The sequence below is a fragment of the Peromyscus maniculatus genome, chromosome 1 (assembly GCF_049852395.1).
Source record: "Peromyscus maniculatus bairdii isolate BWxNUB_F1_BW_parent chromosome 1, HU_Pman_BW_mat_3.1, whole genome shotgun sequence".
Lineage (NCBI taxonomy): Eukaryota > Metazoa > Chordata > Mammalia > Rodentia > Cricetidae > Peromyscus > Peromyscus maniculatus.
In genome coordinates, this window is record NC_134852.1 from 58,348,758 (window position 1) to 58,369,516 (window position 20,759).

The following is a 20,759-nucleotide window of genomic DNA, read 5'->3' on the forward strand; positions in this document are numbered from 1 at the left end:
ATTGCAAGATGCTGGCTTATGCATGAACTGATGTTTGGTTACATCCTTGAACTTCACCCAACAGATACCAATGGCATACTCCCTCCTAGCCAACCCCAACAGAAAATGTTGGCAGCAATGACCAAATGTCACTTAGGGGACAAAATCAGCCCCAAAGTGGAATCAGTTATGAACTATTTGCTGAATGCCAACCACAATCAGAGATAATTTTAATAAAAGCTTATTTAAGGGGAACCATGGTAAGAACTCACAGGCTGTAATTCCACAACCACTAAAGATCTGGTCAGCACAGGTATTAATTCACCCATATTATACCTAGAAACACAGTCCTTGCACATGTCCCTCAACGCAGGGTCCACCTTCAGCCTCTAGGGTTTCTAATTCTCTAACCACATGACAATCTCCGAATGCATCTAAGTTATACATCCCCCAACTGTTATTCTAATCATTGCCGTTGCTTCGGAAAGTATGTCGACTTCATTCTGACTGATTAGGATCAAGTGTATCAAACTTTTTGAAGGTAAATGAGATTAGGATCTTATTTAATTTTAGATAATTGCTATGCAAATGAGTATCAAAGTAATTCAATTTTGAAGCAGCAGGATTCTTACCCTGTGTGGAAAGCTTTTATGCTTTCGTTCTACCAGGACTGATGAGGCTTTTCTATTCGCCGCAGTTCACCTGTATACACTGCTTCAAACCCTGGTTTGGCTGGATATAGAGCAGTGTATATAGCTCAGATAGGGAAGGAAGATTTTCAGAGCACTGGCTATACTGCCTCCAACTCTGTGAACTCAGCTAATCTTTTGAGGAACTAACTGCCTGAGTTAGATTTCCTTTTCATCTCATTTTACAAATAAGGAAAGTGCCTCAGAAAGACTGGTCAAGAAGACAGCAAGTAGTGGAGCTGAAATTTGAACGTACCCTTGCTCTTTTGTTAAGGCTATTACTGATATTTAAGGAGCATGAGTGAAGACCATAGTGCACCAGGAGAGGGAAGGAGAAAAACAAGAAATCTAGAAGCAGCAATTGTCAAAGTCTAAAAACACAAGAGGAAAACATACTCTATTGAGGGTGACCAGGAAGCTAAACTTTCACAGAAAAGTCTTCTTGCTGGGTCTTGGAGAGGAATACAATAAAGAAGAAAGAAAGGTATGAAGCATAAGGGCTCAAAACTGGAAGTGGTTGTATTATGGACAACTGTACATATGGTATTATGTATTGTGTATGTACTATAAAGTGCCTACCTGGCTTAACAGATGCCGTCTGATAACTGCATGAGTTGGCATTATCATTGTACAGAGAACACATCTACACAGATGAAGAATGGCCACAGCTCAAGCAATATAGTCAAACAGTAGGCAGTCCATCTTTGAAATATCACTATAGGACACATGGCTGGACCAGAAAATGGCATTGTTGAAGATGGCTGAACATGTGGTACAGGGGATAGGGAACCAAGAGAAACAGAGCAGATGATGAGTGAAGAGGATTGAAGAACATGGATAGGACAGGAGGCTGGGGGTGTGGCCAAGGCTGTCACATCATTCAAGTGACAGAGTTTGGAATGATCATACCGGATGAGTGACTAAGACCCTAGGGTGAAATGAGTGTACAGCTTACTAAAATTGAAAGGTTGGAGATCTATGACCCAGAAGGTCAAAAATGATCATAATTTCATATCACAGAAGCAAATGGCCAAACCCACGGATAGTGGGGGTAGGAGATTAAGGCTGGCATACAAAAAGCAAATAAATGTTTGTAATATGCTGTCTTTGTCACTTAATAACCGTATGACAGACAAGCTGATAACCTCTCCAGCTTCTGATTCCTTGCCTATCACTGGGATTGAACCTTATGCCACTCCTGGCGATAGACCTGAAGGAAATGGGGCAAGCATGCAAAAGTGACTCCTGCAGACACTTATGTATGTGTTTATCATAACTATGCAAGACAGACGAGCTTCAGAATTAGTCCACATGCCCACTGACAAAAGCAAGGTCGAAGAAAAGATGGTATGTGCACAATGGACCGTGACTCAGCCGTAGGAAGAGCAAAATCATCTCCCTTGTAGGAAATTGGATGAAGATAGAAGACATTAAGAGAAATGAGGCAGACATAGAGAAACAAGCAACTTCTACAGGTTTTCAACTATGTGGAAACAAAATTTTAGAAGATTTGTTATAGTGGATGACTACAAGGAAACCATGTTTTTCAAAAACAAAAAACAACAAGGTAGTTGCACGTAGCCATTGTGACAACATGCACAAAACCTTCGCAAGCTCAAGACAGACAAAATCCTAGTATGGGAGGTAGGGTTGGGTGTGAAGTCCCACCCTTAACTGAGGAACTATTGGCACTTAGTAGCTGCTGGACCGGGAGAATCAGTTTTCTTTAAAGATGGATCCCATGCTAGGTTGCCCGCACTCCCAGTGGAAGGGTATACACCTGTGAGTGTATGGGCAGCACAAGTTGGACTTGATGGTTTGGGAGAAAGGGAACACAAAGCTGGTACTCTTTTGGTGTGTCTTTAGGTGTGGAAGAGGCAATGGATCTGGGAAGAAGTTAGGGGAAGACGACAATATGATCGAAGTACACTGTACAAAATCCTCAAACAACTGTGACAAAATAAAAAGGTACAGAAGAGTCGATAGTATAACAAGAACTGTGAGGAGGAAGAGCAGCAGAAGGCAGAGGTAAAAGGCACTCTGAAGAGCAACAAAGCACATTGGATGCTTGTGTGGAGAGTCACAGCAATAACTCTGTGTATATGAAATTAATATGTACTCAACAATCACAGGTTGATAAATAAAAAGCAACCATGTAGTGACTAAAATAAAAGATCAGCACTGTGCCATGGTTAAGAACCTCACAGGGTCTGGGTTCAAAAGTCACCTTTGCATTGTTACCAAGAGACAGACCTAAGGCAGCTTGTGCAAGGTTCTGTGATTAATTCACTGCCTTCAAAACATGAGTGTTAACAGGCTCAGTGCTGTAGATTTGTGACTATACACAATGCACACAGAAGGGTGTTGAGTGCATCCTAAGCACTTGAGGAGTATTATCATGTAGAAGGCAAGCATGGAACTAAGTGTGCTGACGTAGCTCCTAAGGTTGTTCAAAATGAACGTCAGGTGTCTGGCGCACAAAAATGTATCCACCAATGAGAGCCAGTCAATTATGGAAAGGAATGTGTGAATCAGCTCTAGATTCTCACTTTAACCCATTGACAAATGACATTCAAAAGATACTCCTGGGGCCATAGAGACAGGTCAGAGGGTAAAGGCACATGCTGCCAAGACTGATGACCTGTCTTTGACTCCTGAGACTCACATGTTAGGAAAAGAGAACTAACTTCCACAAGTTGTGCTCTGATTTTCACATGTGCACCATGGCACACTCCTCCTCAAATAAACAAATAGGATTTTTTTAAAGAAAGCTGCTACTGCTGGCCCTCCTGGACATGGTACAGTTAGCACACAGAGAGCCTTAACAGCTCCCCAGGTCATAACGACAGAAAGCTGAGAATGATGCCTTACACTTGCTGGGTCTGTTTGTAGAATTCAGACATCCTGTCACTAAACTCAATTCTATCATCAGAGCAGCAGTGATGCGCTAATACCAAAAGCGCCGGAAGCAGAGAAGAAGTTAACATAACCTTTGACAAACAACAGCCTTATTGAGAGGTAGGTGGTAGCAGCAGTGGAGAGTGAGATCGGAGTCTAGCATATCCGCCCCCCCCCCACATGCAGAACTGTCCCTGATGAAGTTCTAAGGACATCTTGACGTCACTATCAGTCAGAGCAGATCATTATGAATGCAGTTGATTTTTGTAATGAAAGTCTAGATTTCCATAAAGAAATGGTAGGTGTAGAGCTGACTGGGAAAAGAAGTTACATGCCAAGAACAGTTTAGCACTGAGGCACCTACACGCCAGCCAGCGTAATGTTGGGGGAAGGACTTGCTAAAGTAAATTCTGAGGCTCAGTTTCAGATGCCGTGGGAATGTGTGGACCTGAGAACTGCATTTCTCAGAATCCCGGTGATCTTGCTGGTCCTGCCCTGAGAGCCACTGGTTTAACAATATTGAGTAACCCCAGTCCCAACAAAAGAAGACCCACAGTATGGGCCTTTCTTTCTTCACAGAGGGCAGAAACAAGGGAAAACAGCAACACACACTGGAATGAAAGATGTCATGTCTGTGTGTGATTGTGTGCCTGTGAGTGCCTGTGCACACAGATGTACATTGATATGAAGGCCAGAGAACAACCTGGGGCGTCATTCTGCAGGAGATATCCCTGTTTCATGAGACAGAAACTGCTGTGGATATCACTCTATATAAATAAAACACTGATGGCCAGTGACCAAGCAGGAAGTATAGGCGGGACAAAGAGAGAGGAGAATTGGGGAAACAGGAAGAAGGAGGGAGAGACACTGCAGCCACCGCCAGGACAAGCAGCATGTAGAGACTCTGGTAAGCCACCAGCCATGTGGCAAGGTATAGATTTATAAAAATGGGTTAATTTAAGATAAAAGAACAGTTAGCAAGAAGCCTGCCATGGCCATACAGTTTATAAGTGATATAAGCGCCTGAGTGATTATTTTATAAGTGGATTGTGGGACTGCGGGGCTTGGGGAACCTGGAGAGAAGCCCTCCAGCAACAAGAAACAGCCTAGAACTCACTGTGTAGGCTAGGCCACATGGCCAACAAGCAGGCTCCCGGGATCCACCTGTCTCTGCCTCCCCAGTGTTGGGTTTACAAGAGCCTACCACCACACCTAGCATTTTTACATGGGTTCTGGGGATCAAACACAGGTCCTGTTGCAAGCAGCAAGCACTTTACTGACTGAGCTGTCTTCAAGATACAAAACTAACCTAGAGTAAAAGAGGACCAAGAACCAAAATTTTCAGCCTGATTTTGCCTATGCTGCTAGTCAGAATGGCCAAACAGCAAGCATGCTCGAGACATTTATACAACCTGACACTGTGCCAATTAAATATGGAGCTGGAGACACAAGTCAGTGGTAAAGAGCACTTGATGTTCTTCCAGAGCGCCTGAGTTCAGTACCCAGCATCCATGCTGGTGCTGACAAATACCGTAACTCCGGGTTCAGGGGATCTGACACCATTTCTAGCCCATGTAGGTATGAGTGTACACAAATAGAGAAAAATAAATCTTTTTAGAAAGAACACCAATTCAGTAGTTACAGTGAACGAATTCAAATACAAACTAGTTTCTTACAGAGGACACCCTTGGGTGAGTGGTTACCACTGACATTTCTAGGCCTCATTTTTTGTACCTGTAAACGTAAACATGAAAGTTCCAGTCAGGGAGTACCGTGATGATTAAATGACCATGTTACGGAAGAGGACAATGCTGTTCAGGAAATTGCCATTCTCAACCTGTTCTTTCCATGACAACTTTACCCTAATCAGGTAATGTTATTTTCAATGACTGCAAAATGCACAGTGCTTTCATGTCCTACTGAAGTTCTAGATGCTTAAAGTGCATGGGACAAATGTAGTGGGAATACTATTTTCCATTAAGTAACACTGCATCGATTGAGATCCATTAGTCTCTTAATCTGTGCCCCATAGTCCCTCAAACATACATGACAGGAAATAATGATATTTGAAAGTGGATAGCGCTGCTCTGTAACCCTCCACCTGTCTTACTGTCTTAATTCATTTATTCTTTAATCCTCTCTCTCTCTCTCTCTCAAACACACACACACACACACACACACACACACACACACACACACACACACACACGCACATACACAGGACATACATTTCAAAGAAGTCTATATAAGCTGGAAATGGTGACACAAGCCCTTAATCCCACACTCAGGCAGCAGAAGCAGAAGGACCACTGTGAGTTCAAGGCCAGCCTGATCTACATACTGAGACTCTGTTTCAAAACAATCACAACAGCAAACAGACCACACAATTAAGTTAATAGGAGCAGTGTGATTAGCAAAAAGCATCATTTTGAAATCAGACCTCCTAGGGTCACACTTGGCTCCATCTCTTACTCCTTGGTCGTGTTGTGCAAAGGAACTCAGCTAACTCTATGCTTGTTTCCTTCGTGAACAAATGAAGTGTCCAAATTCTCATCAGACAGGGTCATTGTGAGGAAGGAAGACAAAAACACAAAGTGATGTAGACAGTTGTATTTGCCTCTAAGTCCATGTGTTCCTCTGGAGGAAAAGCATAACAATTAGGAACATGGTTTGTAAACCAAATTCCTTTCCCTTCCTACCCTCCTGAAGCCCTCCACACTGTGTAGAAGGAGGTAAATCCTGCTGCTAAGTCACCAGTCACAGGCCTGGAAAGTTCCTGGGCCACACTCACTGGCTTCCGCTTGCCAGAGCTCCTGTGCTTCAACTCAGAGGGGCTGATGTCCCTTTTCCTTGCTTCTGTCTAAGAGCTAGAGTCTTTTAAAAGAGGAATTTATGGATGATTTTTAAGTGTGTGTGCCTACGGGAGTCTCTGTGCTTGGCATATGTGCAGAAGCCCTTAGAGGCAGGCAGATGACCTGAAGCTGGAATTACTGATCATCTTGATGTGCTAAGTGTTGATGCTGGGAGCCAAACCCATGTGCTTTGCAGGAACAGAGGTGCTCGTATTTCCGAGCCATCTCTCTCTCCAGTTCCTGAAAAACTAGACTCTTGTCCTGTTTGATTCAGCTGGGAAGTCTCTTTCCTTCTTCGTTGTTTACATTAAGTGACATCACTGCCGGGCATCCTCAGACCCTTGTGCAGGTTCTTAGTGCTTGCCCACCGACTTTCACAATCTTGGTGTTTTTAAGTTTCTTGTTTTTAAGTTTTTAAGGTATGCTTTCAATGTTTTTCCATAGACCAAATGCATTTCACAACTCCAAACAAGACAGTTATCTAAGAATATTTTAATGAATTGGTGTTACAGAAGAATTTTCAGGTAATATGACTCACCAGCTGCATATTTATAAATTAATCTTTGAATCTGGATATATATTCAAGGGCTTAGTACTCCTTTTTGTTTGCTTAGTAGTCCTTTTTAATAAAGAAATTAAATTAAGTTTGACTGTCTTTTTCTCTATGTGAGCGTGAAGGAAAAGAAATATTCAACTTCATATTAAAAGTATTTTCTAGGGCTGGAGAGATGGCTTAGAGGTTAAGAGCACCGACTGCTCTTCCAGAGGTCCTGAGTTCAATTCCCAGCAACTACATGGTGGCTCACAACCATCTGTAATGAGATCTGGCGCCCTCTTTTGTATACATAATAAATAAATAAATCTTTTAAAAAAATGCAGAATTTTTTTAAAAAAAGTATTTTCTAAAATAAGAAAATTTATCTGAAATGAATGCTTGTCAGTTTGGTTCATTTTTAGTTTTTGAATTGTAAAAATCATTTCTCCATAGCATGTAAAAATGTGTTATGTTACTATCACATATTTAAATATATACTGTAATCTCTAAACTGTAAATAAAAGCTTCCAATAAAGTACACATTTCAGCAATGAACGAAAGCACTTCCTTTACTAAATAAATTTCTGAAATAGGAAGTAGGGAGATGGATCTAAAGTGGACAGGCATTTTGTGTTGTTTCGACCTCTTTTTGACAGCCCACAGTCAGCTTCTAAGAGAGGAAGCCACACATGGTGTGGTTGTGAGTCAGATAATGGCTGTTAGAAATTGAATTGGAGCAACATGGAATGAAACTTATCAACTAATATGTAATCTATTATTTTTATTGATCTATAAAAGCGTTAGAAACTTATGGGTGCTCTTATGTTTTCAAAGAACAGTATGAGAATCTATAACAAAAATGAGGGTATTTGCTCATTATAGTTGTTTTTCAAAATGACAAATTATATAAAAACAACTTAAATTTGGTTTCCTTATTGTTTCCTTAGCTCAAATAACACGAAAAAAAAATGAATTCTTTGAGTCCTTTCAAGTGAAGGGCTAATTTCTATTGGGCTTCACTTCCATGTCACACATGTGAACACGCAGGCACACAGACACACACACACAGGCATACAAACACACACACACACACACACATACAGACACACACAGGCACACAGACACACACACAGAGGCATACAGACACACACACAGGCACAGGCACACACACATACACAGGCACACAAACACACACACAGACACACATACACACAGGCATACAGACACACACTATTGTTTCTTCTCTTTTCTAAAAAAACTTGTTAAATTTTTGAGAATTTTACCCAAAACATTTTGATCATATTCTTTCCCTTCCCCCAACTCCTCCCAGCCCCTCCCCCACATTCCATTTTTTCTTATGCATGAAATGGTCACACATTCTACAGTCATGTGCAGGACTGGATTATGAGTAATAAGAGGAGACTCTCTGCCCCTCAGGAGAATGGAAACTTTGGAGATGCAAACAATACCTACATCATAGATGACCCATGCATGATTGACATGCACCTCAGCTGCCAGGAGGGAGATGTAAATTTCTCAGTTGTACACATTTCTGTGATCTCCTGCCCCCAACACCCTGGAGAATCACTTGCACCCCAGAAAGATTTGCCCTGCAGACAGGAAAGCTGGTGGTTTGTCACCCATGCAGAGGACATCCATCTTCCCTAAGTCAATCAACTCGTTGCCATTTGGGTAAGGCTTGTCACTTAAGAGGAGAGTCCTGTTCTCACCCCAGGTGTGGGACTAATTCCCTCCTGCAGAGTTTGCAAGAATAGACGGATTCAGGCAGTTTTAATCTATTTAATCTAATCAAATCAGGGCCTGGGCACCTCCCTTTGTCACATCTGATGCCTGTCTCCATATTAAAAAAAAAAAAAAAAAAAAAAAAGGATTGCACAGGCTGGAGGCAGCCCTCTGGGTCCCTTGGTACATCATTAAGTTGTAAAAATGACTTCATCACTCACGACAGAGAAATTAGACTGCCCCAATGGTGGCATAAGGCAGCGGGAGAATTATGCTACCAGCTGCCTACCTGACTTTCCTGCAAAACCCTCCCCGCTCCCCCTCCCCACACCACCCAGGAGCTGCAGTGCAGCGGCAGCATGGTGCACTGTAGAAGCCAGAGCTGCTGGGAGGGGGTGAGGGGTTTGCAGAATGGAGAGAAAGAAAAGCCTCTGTCAGCAAAGCATGTGCAAGTCCTTGGAGACTCCTCCCCCTCCAGCCTATCTTTTCATCATTCATCTTGTGGTAAAGGGTATTTTCTTTTGTTAGAAAAAATAATAAAAGGTTCCATTACCCCAGGTACCTAACCTATTGGGCCCACAATGGCAAAGCAGCTAGGCATGTGATAGGCTAGTAGGTGAGTGAGATAGAAAAGCTAACCTTTGGCCCCAAAAGACTGGGTACCTAGAAACCACTTCCACCACTGAGGATGGTGGACCCCTGCAGCAAGCTTTACGCTTGAAGCCTGAACGATTTTCTCATGCAGAAGAGATTGAAAATATTTCTCACGGAGGGCTAAGAAACCGCATCTGGAGTTTGACATTGCAATGAAAGGGTAAGTAGACACACAGGAAGAGAGAGACAGATAAATGTTAGATATAGATGGTAGGTAATAGATAGTTGGATGAAAGATAGAAATAGATGATAAAAAAGAAAGCAGACACCAGGAGATGCATACATAGATAGAGATATGGGTTAGAGTGACTATGTACATTTGGTGTCAGATTGTAGGAATTCATTCCCAGAGCTCATTCTGATATATTAGTTGAATGTACCTTTGATGCTTGATTTCTTAGGAGGAAAAACTAGCAAAAATCTAGATCCAAGGCAATGTGAAGTTGTTAATGCTAAAAATGTCATTCTTCTCTTTCTAAAAATCAAACTAACAAAACATTTTTTAGAATCAGGAAAGCCGGAAAAATCTACCTAACTATTTTATTATTATAAAGGAGAATGCACAATGGTAAAGAATTCTAAAACATGCATTTGGTATTTTCATCTTTTTGCTATATATTCCTGCCTCTTTTATATTAAGAAAATGAATGGAGTTATATTAGTCACCATCCCAAGGGGGGATCTTTTCTTTTTTGCATATAAAAGGTCTAAATTTCTTCTAGCCATGCTGCAGTCTTCCAGGAGCCCAGCTGGGCAAAGGGATAAGTAAGAGGGGAGCAAAAGAACAAAATGCCTCTGTGCTTTGGTAGAACTTCCACCAGTCCTCTGAGCCGTTGTCAAGTCCAGCTCTTCAGAGAAAAGAACAGATTCACACTATGGCAAAGGAGTTTAGACACCAAGATACCCAGACACACACACACACACACACACACACACACACACACACACACACACACACAGAGAGAGAGAGAGAGAGAGAGAGAGAGAGAGAGACTAGAGAGACACATAGAGAGACACCGACACAGCACACACACACACACAGACACACACACAGAGCCACACTAGAGACACAGAGAGAGACACACTAGAGACACACAGAGAAACACAGACACATATACACAGAGAGAAACACACACACACACACACACACACACACACACACACATGGTGTGTGTGTGTGTGTGCGCGCGCGCGTGCACGCTTCTTCTACTCAAAAAGAAAATAAACAAAAACAAAAATAACAACAACAACAAAAGACATATCTAAGCATCCCTTGGGCTTGTGATCCCTAATTCATGAATTTATCCCCTGGATTTGAGGCATGACAGATTGGAGTCCTTCATTCAAGGAGCAGATGGCTCAGCCTGCTGCTGCAAGGGAACTTCACAATGGAGCACACCGTGGTAAGCAGTGATACTACACTCCCTGGTAAGCAGAGACACTACACTCCCTGGTAAGCAGAGACACTACACTCCCTGGTATAGAATTAGCTTGTAGTCCTGCACTGCAGGAGCCTGAGCTCTAGACAGGGTCCCTTTGCAACCTAGAAAAAAATCACCACCTTGCTGACTTTGTATTTCTTGCTCAATTCTGTAAGATGGGAGAGTTGGGCTGGATGAACTCTGTCCAGCTTTAACAGGATCTCCCATCAGAAGAGAAGACCAGGCTGCAAGGAAGTATAGCTCACTATCGCTTAGCCAAATGAACATTTTAGAAATTGAAACTTTTTTTTCTGCAGCATAAGTCAAGTTATAAAGACAAGAAATGCCTACAAAAGACAAATGATGCACTGTGGAGTGATCTTTCTTAGAGGACAGGAGAGGGAAATGTCTTCAGTTTTCCAAGCAGAAGTCTGACCCCCAACTTCAATGACTTTCTCTAGATGTGTTTATACCAGACTAGAACTCAAAGACAAAAATGCACAGAGTTTCCAGCACTCTCTACATGTTTGACTAAAACTCCCATATTAAAAACAGCTATTTTAAGCCTTTGAAATGAAATTTGTATAATTTTAGTGAACAATCATTTAATTCTAAATAATCAGTTTAGGAGAATGGATTCTTAAAGCAGAAACGCAACACATGAATATGGATGTTGCTGCCACAGTGGAAATAGCCAAAGTGAATTTTGCGACAAATAAGGTCAATGATGGGAGAGTATTTCCTTCCTTCATTTTTTTTTTTAAATTTAGGGTTGTGTCAGTAACAAATGGCAGCAGCCAGCAATTACATATTGCTGCACCCTCTCGTTTAGCTTCCAGAACAGCAAAATGAAGTCAGTACTTCGGTTTTGACAAGAAGACAAAAGAGGGAAGACTTTTGTGTCCCAAAGTTATTAAGCAGCATATTCAGGATTTTGAAGTCATAAGGTTTGACTCTGGAGAATGAATCTTGATTTATTTCTCTAGCCAAAGATGCATGATGGTCATGCAACCTTCAAGATGGTAGCAATGTCAGCATAAAAGACAAACCAAAAGGAAGCACAGATAAGACCCTGCAATGATGTAGCTAACACCCATGGGGAGGGGGAGAAGGTGTTAGACCAAGAGAAAAAGAAGATAGCCTGTGCTCCTGCTGGTGGGTATACTGTGGCGAGAGATGGAAAGGATAGGACAGGTAGGGGAACTTTTAAAAAGTGTTTCAATAATATTGGCACGTATAATTACATTGTTAAACATTGAAACATATCCACCAAATTTCTTTGGCCTTTTTTAGTTATGTCTTGCAAAACAAACAGACAAACAAACAATCCCCCCCCCAAAAAAAAAACAAACCAGCCAAACAAACAAAAACCTGTTATGTCCCTGTAATTAATGACGTGCCACGGCCCCTTACAATACCCTAGATACAGGACAAATACAGTCCTGGGCAGCGCCATATATGTAAGCATCTAAACTACTCCGAGACTCATGTGTCCTGTACTATTTAGAAGAAAATCAATTTGCTCCAACATTTTTATCCCTGTTTTAAATATGTTCTCATCTTAAAACGTCGCAGATTTTAAAAGGAATCCATTGAAATCCAACCTTAAAGCCCTCCATAGAGGTGACTAAAGTCTTCCCACCACTAGGAGCGGTGACTCAAGGAAAAACAGAGAGAAGTGTAAGAAGTACTCCATTGAACCGAATTCCTTCCCTCCTGGCTCCCTCAGCAACTCCTCTTAATGAACAGGACAGAAAAATACTTAGAATTTGGTCAATAAAATGACCCAGCATCTGAATCCCGACCAAGAGCGAAGCTGTTGTCACTTATCAACAAAATGGAGACATCCAATGGGCTGTTTGTTTTCCGTGGAGAAATGAGCGGAGAGCGGAGTTAGGAGCCCTTCTGCACCTCCCCGCCCCCTCCCACCCCCAGGAGCTGTCTCCACACACCTCCTTCCCCCCTAACAGCAACAGCAAACACATTCCAAAGAGCCTCTTTGCAGCAAAAGGGAAAAGAAGCTGCTCCGGGTGCCCCAGGGGAATGAATCTCAGCCTACTAGGAGGAGCAGCGTGAATGAACAGGCTGGCAAGTCTCTAGGCGCGGAGACCTGCCCCGTGGTGTTTTGCTATTTCTGGAAAGAGAAAATAACAGGAGATACTCATTTTTCCCAATCAGTTCTACAAGAGTCTCATGTTTTCGTGTGTAGAAAGCCTTCTGGGACAAAAATCCTACTTACAGTTTCTAACGCCAGCTGAACATTCAAAACATATTTAAAACAGACGCATCTGGGTGGCTGCATTATTTATGATTTTGGTCATCTTCTCTTAAGATAGGTTTTTGCTTCCCCTTTTTGAGCCAATAAGGCTCTTACCAGCAGAAAAAAAAATGTCCACGCACTTTGACCTATTTTCACAGGAAACTTACCGAGGCTTAGGTTTGTTATGCTAGAAAACTGAATAGAGTGTGTCGAAACTCTGGGGTGCGGGTCTCTCTAAATCTGTGTCTTCATGTTTACTACATTTATCATTTTTTTTCAGGCTGGAAGGGTTAAAATATCATGGTTGGAGGTATTGAGTCTCTCTTTTGAAAATATGTCTAAAGGTAACAAGAATTCGACCCAAATTAGACTTCTAAAGCTTCCAAGTTTTTCCTTTGAGGAAAGCATCCCAGCTACCTAGTCAGCGGCTCGTCATTTTAAGCAATAAGTATGCATTAAAAAAGAAAAAGAAAAAGAAATCAGGAAAACCTGTCTTTCTGCTCTCACAAAGGGGGAAGACTGGAATCCTTGGTGTTCCTTCCTGGCAGGAGCATGTTAGCCCTTAGCTTTTGGCAAGCGGTGAACTCAGACCATCACAACTCTTAAAGGCAAGGCTATCGTAATTATGACATCGAGTTGAGATTTTTTGATATCATTTGGAATTATTTGTTGATTCATTTGTTGGTGAATTCCCTGTTGATTTTTTTCCTGGTTTAAAAATATTTCATATGTACATATTTAGAGTATCTTTCGGGAAAATATATCTTTTTAAGCAATAATTTGGGGGGAAACCATTTATTAGAGATTTGGGAAAACCCAGAATGTTGCTAGGTGTTCTTAATCACTAAGCGTCAACGAACTTAATATTTTCTTTAAAAATTTCTTCCTAATACTAAATTTTTCCTTATTAAGCCCATAAAACTGGGCTTTTTACCTAGCTAATCTTTTAATCTTGTTTCATTTTACCGAAAGAAAGCTACCTTCTGGGTCGGAGTGCTGGGTGTCCTCACCCCTTGTAGAAAAGACATTCTAACTAATCTATTGCGCTCTCCCTTTGGCATTTTGATAAGCCGCCCTGAGATCTTCATTTTACCATCTAAATGCCTAAAATAAAATTCCAAGAATTCTACTAAAGGCCTGGAGACGTCAGCCTCTTCCGGCTGCATTGGAGGCTAAGCACGGGAATGGGGCCAGGAGATGCAGGTGAGTGCTGGGGAGAAGACAGGATGGAAAGAACCCTAGTTGCTGACTTGCAAGTGCCGGTCACTTCCAGTTCCCAAACATTTACTGGGGTTGGGCAGGAGGGGAGATGTTACACGCCAGGGTTCTGAAGAAAGGCCCCGAATCTTTATTTGGGATCTGCAAGCCGCAGAGCCCGGGAGGAAACAGTGCTTAGCCTGGGTTCAGACCCGAAGAGGGAGGTTTAGTTTTGTTGGGTTTATTTTTCATTAAAATACACTCAGTAAAGCAAGCAGAAATCTCTCTCGTCCTCCGGTCGTCATGCCCTGCTCCTTGGTATCTCCACCCACATGTCTTTATGCAGCGGACGTCTCTGTAGGTGGATCTTGGAGGAGGGGTGCTCCCTGAAAGCTGGCCCTAGGACCTCGGCTCCCGCCACCGCTGCAGGCTTGAAGGCCGGAGGCCGCGGGACACAGCTGAGCCGCTCAGCTCACTCCCGCCCCTAAGCACAAAGCTCATTAACAGGTGGAATCGCACCCGTGGAGCCCTAGATCCCGCCTGCCTCCATAGAAACAAATCCTTCCGGCTCACAACACCATATGGGCTGGGTCGGGGGCTAGCCTTTCACGCGCCCTGTCGGAGGTCCGCACCACAAGGGTCAGCTATCTGGGCACTCCCCTTCCCTCCCACCTGTGCTCCTTAGAGCATTGCCTCATTTTTGCAGTATCCAACACAGACACCGCACCACCCCCAACTCTCCCCATCCCCCCACGCGTGCACCCTACTCTAAGGTACTGGGGCTGCTTCTCTAACAAGCCTGTTTGGAGTGGCCTAGAGTGGCCTACGCTGGTGCGAAGGTCGTGAAGAACCCGAGCCCTTTCAGCTCGGGAGGGCGCAGCCTGCAGCGCTACGGCCTAGAAGGCGTGTCCAGAGACTAGGAGACGCCCCCGGGGAGTTTCCAAATTCCCTAGAGAGGTCTGGAACCCGCGCTAACGCGAGCGAGCGGGGAGACCCAACCACAGACTCTCATAGTATTACCGGTTGGCAGCCAGCCGCGATGCGATATATCCACCCGGGATCTGGGTGATGATGTACCCCCAGAAGAACGAGCCATGAATCATCCCCACGGTTTCAGGGTCCCAGTTGAATTTGGCTTTCTGTAGGAACAGAGGAGAACCACAAAGAAACAACAGGTCAGGGGGGGGGGCAAGGCAGAGTCAGTGCACACAATTCCCTTTCGGTGGTTTGTGTGCCATGAACCTTTAAACATGTAGAGCATTTTCTGCGATACTTAGGTCAGGGGCTTAATTTTCGTTTTGTAACAAAATTGCTTCCGACAAGAGGGTCTCCTTTTAAAAAGGTGTTGTGATTCACAATGAAGTACTGGCTCTCGGGCTTCCTTGCGGACTGGACTGCTGTCAGTGAGCCTGGGACCTCCTCAATTGGTGGAGGAATCTTAGAAGCAGACAGTCGGACTCTCCCAAAAGAATATTGGTTAAGGTCCTTTTGGCTGTTGCCAACCCGTAAGAATGCAGTAGTGGACTGACTCCCAGAATGTAATACAACCCGCAAGACGCTCGCAAGGGAAAGAAGGCTAGAAGGGGTTGGAAAGGTTCCCCCGCCCACCAAATCTGGGTGAGCAGGACAAAAAGGTTTGGGGACAGTCTCCCAGGGAGTTTGGACAAGTTATGTGGTGGTGGTGAGGGCACTGTTTAAGGTTCTGTTTCAGAGCAGTGTGAATGTCAAGTCCTGACTCCACCCAGACCACACTGGTCCACAGCACAAGATGAGCCTCTCAAGAAACTGGAGCCAAATATTCGCAAGTTACTGTAAAAGTCCAAGCTTTTGCCTTGCCTGGGAAACTGGGAATGCCATTTTCCTTTGTTGCAATGGAAAATTTCTGGGTATCCTGGGTTCCAGGGGGTCCAAGGACTCGAATTCGGCTCCTCAGAGTGTTTCCAAGTTCTGCGACCAAACCAAGCAGCTTTATATTGCTTTTCCCAGAAAGATTTCTGTGACCTTCAGCTCATCCTCGCCCTCAGGCATCACTGTGGAATACACACTTTAAGATTACCGCAGCGTGCACTCTAGTGAACGCGAGGTTCCCTACCCAGGAGCTTCTCTCTCAGTAGGAGCCCTGTGCTTTCCCAAAGGCCTGATATACAAATGCTGATTTGACTGCAGGACTTATTGTTTGTTTTAGTTTGATAACTAAATACGGGTTTTGGGTTTTGTTTTGTTTGTTTGTTTGTATTTTCCAGGGAGGAGGGTGATCTGAATGACACCAGGGGAATGCTGTATAATGTTACACTTTCCAGTAAAAGAAAAATGTTTCTTTTTAGATTTAGCAGACATTGCTAGCTCTCAGCTGGTCTTTCTTTACACAAAATCTAGTAAGCTAGACACTATTTTACGCCTTGCAAGTAAGGGAGGAAAGGCTGGGATCAGAGCGGAAAAAGGGAGATAATAGCACTCTAGTGGTCCTTACTAGAATGGCGGGACAGAGGGAAGGTTTAGACAGTATGCAAACCTTCCGCTTTCAGTGGGGAAAAGACTCTTAGACAGGTGAGTGGCCAGCGGAGGGAGCCCCCTCTGGGGCTTGGGCAATGCCCACCTCCTTAATAACTTTGCCTCCGCGGTGGATGGTGCTGTTGTTGACCATGTCCACGATGGCCACACCCAGGTTGCAGCGGATGCCAAAGGAGATGCAGAAGCCGAGGCCACTCATGATGGCTATGATGTAGCGGCGGGGCAGGCCGAAGCAGGTGCAGTCGCACAGAGGAGCCTTCTTTTCAGGCACCTCCAGGGGCTTGCCATCTTCTGTCAGCTCGATGGTCTCCCGGGTGTCTTGCTTCTTCTCCAGCACCCTGCACGTCAGATTAAGAGGCAAGGAGGCCTAAGGTTAGGCACCTCCCCCAGATAGTGTAGGGGACAAAGATGTCCTAAGCTCCCGCATTCGATTTCCTCAACCCTCAGGAGCTGGGGAGTTGGGCTCTGACCTCTTTCGTGCTGACGAGTTAGAATGCGGGCAATACAGAGCCTTGGATCTCTTCAGTTCTGTGAAATTCTACGCTCTCTCCTGCCCTCCTCCCTGGTCAACAACACCTACACCTTCATACTCTCAGGCCTAACTCAGTGAACCCCAGTTCTGTCACCTTTCTGTGTCTCCATTCACACACAGGCCCCCTGGACCTAACTTTGGAGGTCATCAGGGTGAAAGGGAGGGGGTTGGAAAAGGAATGCCTTCCTCAGGATGCTCTCGGGGCTCCTAGGTGCTTTCATCCAGGCTACTGTGGGCCCTTTCCAACAACTCAGGGGCTTGATAGGACCAGAGGCAACTCTGTTCAGGTGCAGCTGCTTGAGGACCACCTCCTCGATCCTTCCCCTCACTGGACCGACCCAGGGTAGGATGCTAGTACCCTGTCAAACACTTCCCAATCTTCTACCCTGGTTGCCACTTCACTACTCCCTCCCCTTCCCCCCTCCTCTCTCTCCCTCTCTCTCCCCCTCTCTTTCTCTCTCTCTCTTCCCCTCCCCCTCTCTCTCTGTCCTCCTTCTCTCCTCTCTTTACTCCAGTTAGAAACAAAGGCCTCCGCAGCATATGCCCGACACCTCAGCTTCCTTCCTACAACATGAATAATTAATCATTCACAGTCTTGCGTCATTACTATCTCAGTTACAACACACTGAAAAATATCACGGGCCCATTTCCAGATGCAGAAAATGAGATTCCCGGATTTACCAAGGGGCGCCCACACCACCTTCTATACCACTAAGAGGGAATCTTATTTTATTTCATAGGATTTGACTCTTCTCAATCAATTCTGACCCTTAAAGGAGTGGGGAAGGAAGAGAATTGGAAGGCTAGGACAGCCTTATGGGGAGGTGGGAAGGTTGGGGTGGGGATGGGGGGTGGTGCTGTTCTCAGACCTACAGACATCCATAAAATTTCTGTCTTTATAAAAGAACAGGGTAGAAAGTAATAGCTATTTCTCACTGAGACTGGTGTTTTTGATATTTAAACACTTACAATTGGCAAACATTTTCTCAATTCATTTGTAGTTACTTTTAATCCTGTATCTACCATTAAATGGCACACCATTACCTACACACACACACACACACACACACACACACACACACACACACACACACACGAAGCCTGTGGAATTTTAACATCAATTCATTCCTGGCATGTATAGCTTGGAATATGGCTGCCAAGAAACTTGAAGCTATCTTGCAAATTTTGTCAAATTCCACTGCAGAATAGGTCATTAAGGTGTCTGTGGCTAGCCTTTGTGGGTGTTTATCACAGATGTGCAACCCAAGTACCAGAAACACTGAATTTCTTTCTGCAAGGAAGACATTTAAGGGATTTGGTCATTTTGGCCTTGGCTTATTACACCAGCATTTGCAAAGTTGAGCTCTGCACTTGAATTTCCCACCTCACAATGGTCTCTGAACAGCTGCAGGACTGCAGGGTGCTTGCGGCATCTACTGCCGCAGAGGTGCGTGATGGTGTCTACCGAAGCCCACCGGAACCAAGCCACTTGACAAATAGAGATGTACATTGGTTAGCTTGGTTACAACTCTCATGGTTGACCAAGGCTTCAGTTTCCAAATGTGAACATAAATGCTTTTCAAAATCTATTTTCCTACTGAGTCTACTGTCTTGTTTATTTGCTTATATCATTAACAAAAATAGTATTCATAGAAGATATAACACATTTGGAAGGGCCTGAATTCATGTAAACTACATGTAAAATCGCTTAGTGTAGCGATTACATAAAGGATGGCAATTAAACATTTTTTCTATTACTTTCAAAATGAATTTGCAGTTTATGATTCTGTTTGTTCTTAAATTACTGTGACATTTCCCACACAAGAGATAGTTCCCTAAAAATATATAGCAAACAGATAAAATTGCATACACAGCATTTTAGATACAAGGCAGAAACATCAATCAATGATCAACTATTGATATATTTTGATCCTGTTTCATTCAGCACAGAATTTCCCATGAGAGAGTCTTCACTATGTTTTTGCAGCTGAGATCTAGATTTCTTTTTTTGTCATTAGTCCTTGACATTTATTTTCTTAAAGGAGTTTGGCTTTTGTTATTCACTTGTCTGGGTCAAAGGAATTTAATTTGGGGAATTTATAAGCAAAAATGGCAGGCATTCTGAACAGGTGCTGAATGAACATTTCAGGATTGTAAAGGAGGATTAAGGGCTGGATTGGAAGACATGAGACTCTCCAGGTAATGAAACAAAATCTCTCTCTCTCTCTCTCTCTCTCTCTCTCTCTCTCTCTCTCTCTCTCTCTCTCACACACACACACACACACACACACACACACACGGCAGGTTCATTTAGTGGCACATTCCTGCATTCATAAGCAGGTTTCCAGTGGAGCCTTGATTCAGCAATGAGCAATAAAAAGAATTTCCCACCATGTTACAGTCTCGCTAAATAACTAAGCTTTACAGAAATGGCCTTGCAGATTCTGTCATAGTGAGCCCCAGGTGAGCATGGGGTTGCTTTCTCTTACCTGTAGATCTGGCCGAGGGATTTTCCAGCAAAATTCTTTATCCCCTCTTTTCCCGGGGCCAAAATCCTTTGTTTTACCGACTCCATTCTTGTAAAGACTGGTGTCCAATCTTGCCAGATTTAAACTGTGATGGCTATGAAAGGCGAGTTGTGCGCATAGTCTTAGTCGGTTAAGGTAGGGCTTTTTCTTCTCGGCACACAGAGGTGAGCTTTCCAGCAAGGCTGTGAGTTGGAGAGAGGAGAGAGAGCAAGAGAGAGAGAGGAGTACAACGGAATAGCTGCATGCAGCCCACGGGTTTCCTAATAGGAGAACTGGTACACAGAGTCACAAAGTCTCATTGGAAGGGGAGGATCCGGTGGCCGAGGGCGCGCGCAGTGCCGTGGTATTTGGGCGGGTGCTGACGAGTCCCTGTTCTGGAAGTCAACTCACCGAAAAACAACGTAAATTCCCGGTTTTGAAGGCTTATTGCAATCGAATCCGCTGGCTTTTAATCAGAGGGACCAGAAACGTCATCGAACCCTTGTATTAGGGAAAAAGCAAAAAGAATCCTACTGTCTAAAATGGTGACTTTGCTGATCAGAGCTCATAGCTCTCAGAACCCCTGGGAGCTTCCCAGGCCTCAGGTGAGCGATGCTGCTGTTAGCTTTCCTGCCTTAGCGTCGTCTCCTCCCATCGCGCCGGCGTAACTGTGCTCTGCGGCAGAGTGGCAGAGTCGAATTAAGACCGAGGTTAGCTGCTTTTTACGAACGTGAGTGAATAACAGACACACAGCTGTGATTTAGGCAGCATCAGGGAGGACTTTCCAAAAAAGCTGACCGCGCCCGTCGGTGCGCGTGTCGCCGCTGAGCATTTCAGCACCACGGACAGAGGAAGTTCAGGAACCCAGACTGCTGCTTTTGGCTAGCCTGCTCGCCAACTTCCTAGGGGAGCTGGGCGGATTGCCCTGACCCAGGGCCTTTCTAGGGCTCTTCAGGAACGGATGCTATGGAAACCAAGTGG

General features: G+C 44.0%; 1 protein-coding gene across 1 annotated transcript in view; it reads right to left on the minus strand.

Annotated features, from left to right (window-relative positions):
* Slc17a6 (solute carrier family 17 member 6) overlaps positions 1-20,439 on the minus strand; it is a 40,660-nt gene extending 20,221 nt beyond the window's left edge. The window contains exons 1-4 of the mRNA XM_016008514.3: positions 20,190-20,439; positions 19,761-19,981; positions 16,825-17,077; positions 15,249-15,367 (exon numbers count right to left, since the gene is read on the minus strand). Of these exons, the coding sequence (XP_015864000.1) occupies positions 15,249-15,367; positions 16,825-17,077; positions 19,761-19,846 (458 nt within the window). The 5' untranslated portion in view covers positions 19,847-19,981; positions 20,190-20,439. The remainder of the gene's footprint in view (positions 1-15,248; positions 15,368-16,824; positions 17,078-19,760; positions 19,982-20,189) is intronic.
* Between the last annotated feature and the right edge of the window lie 320 nt (positions 20,440-20,759).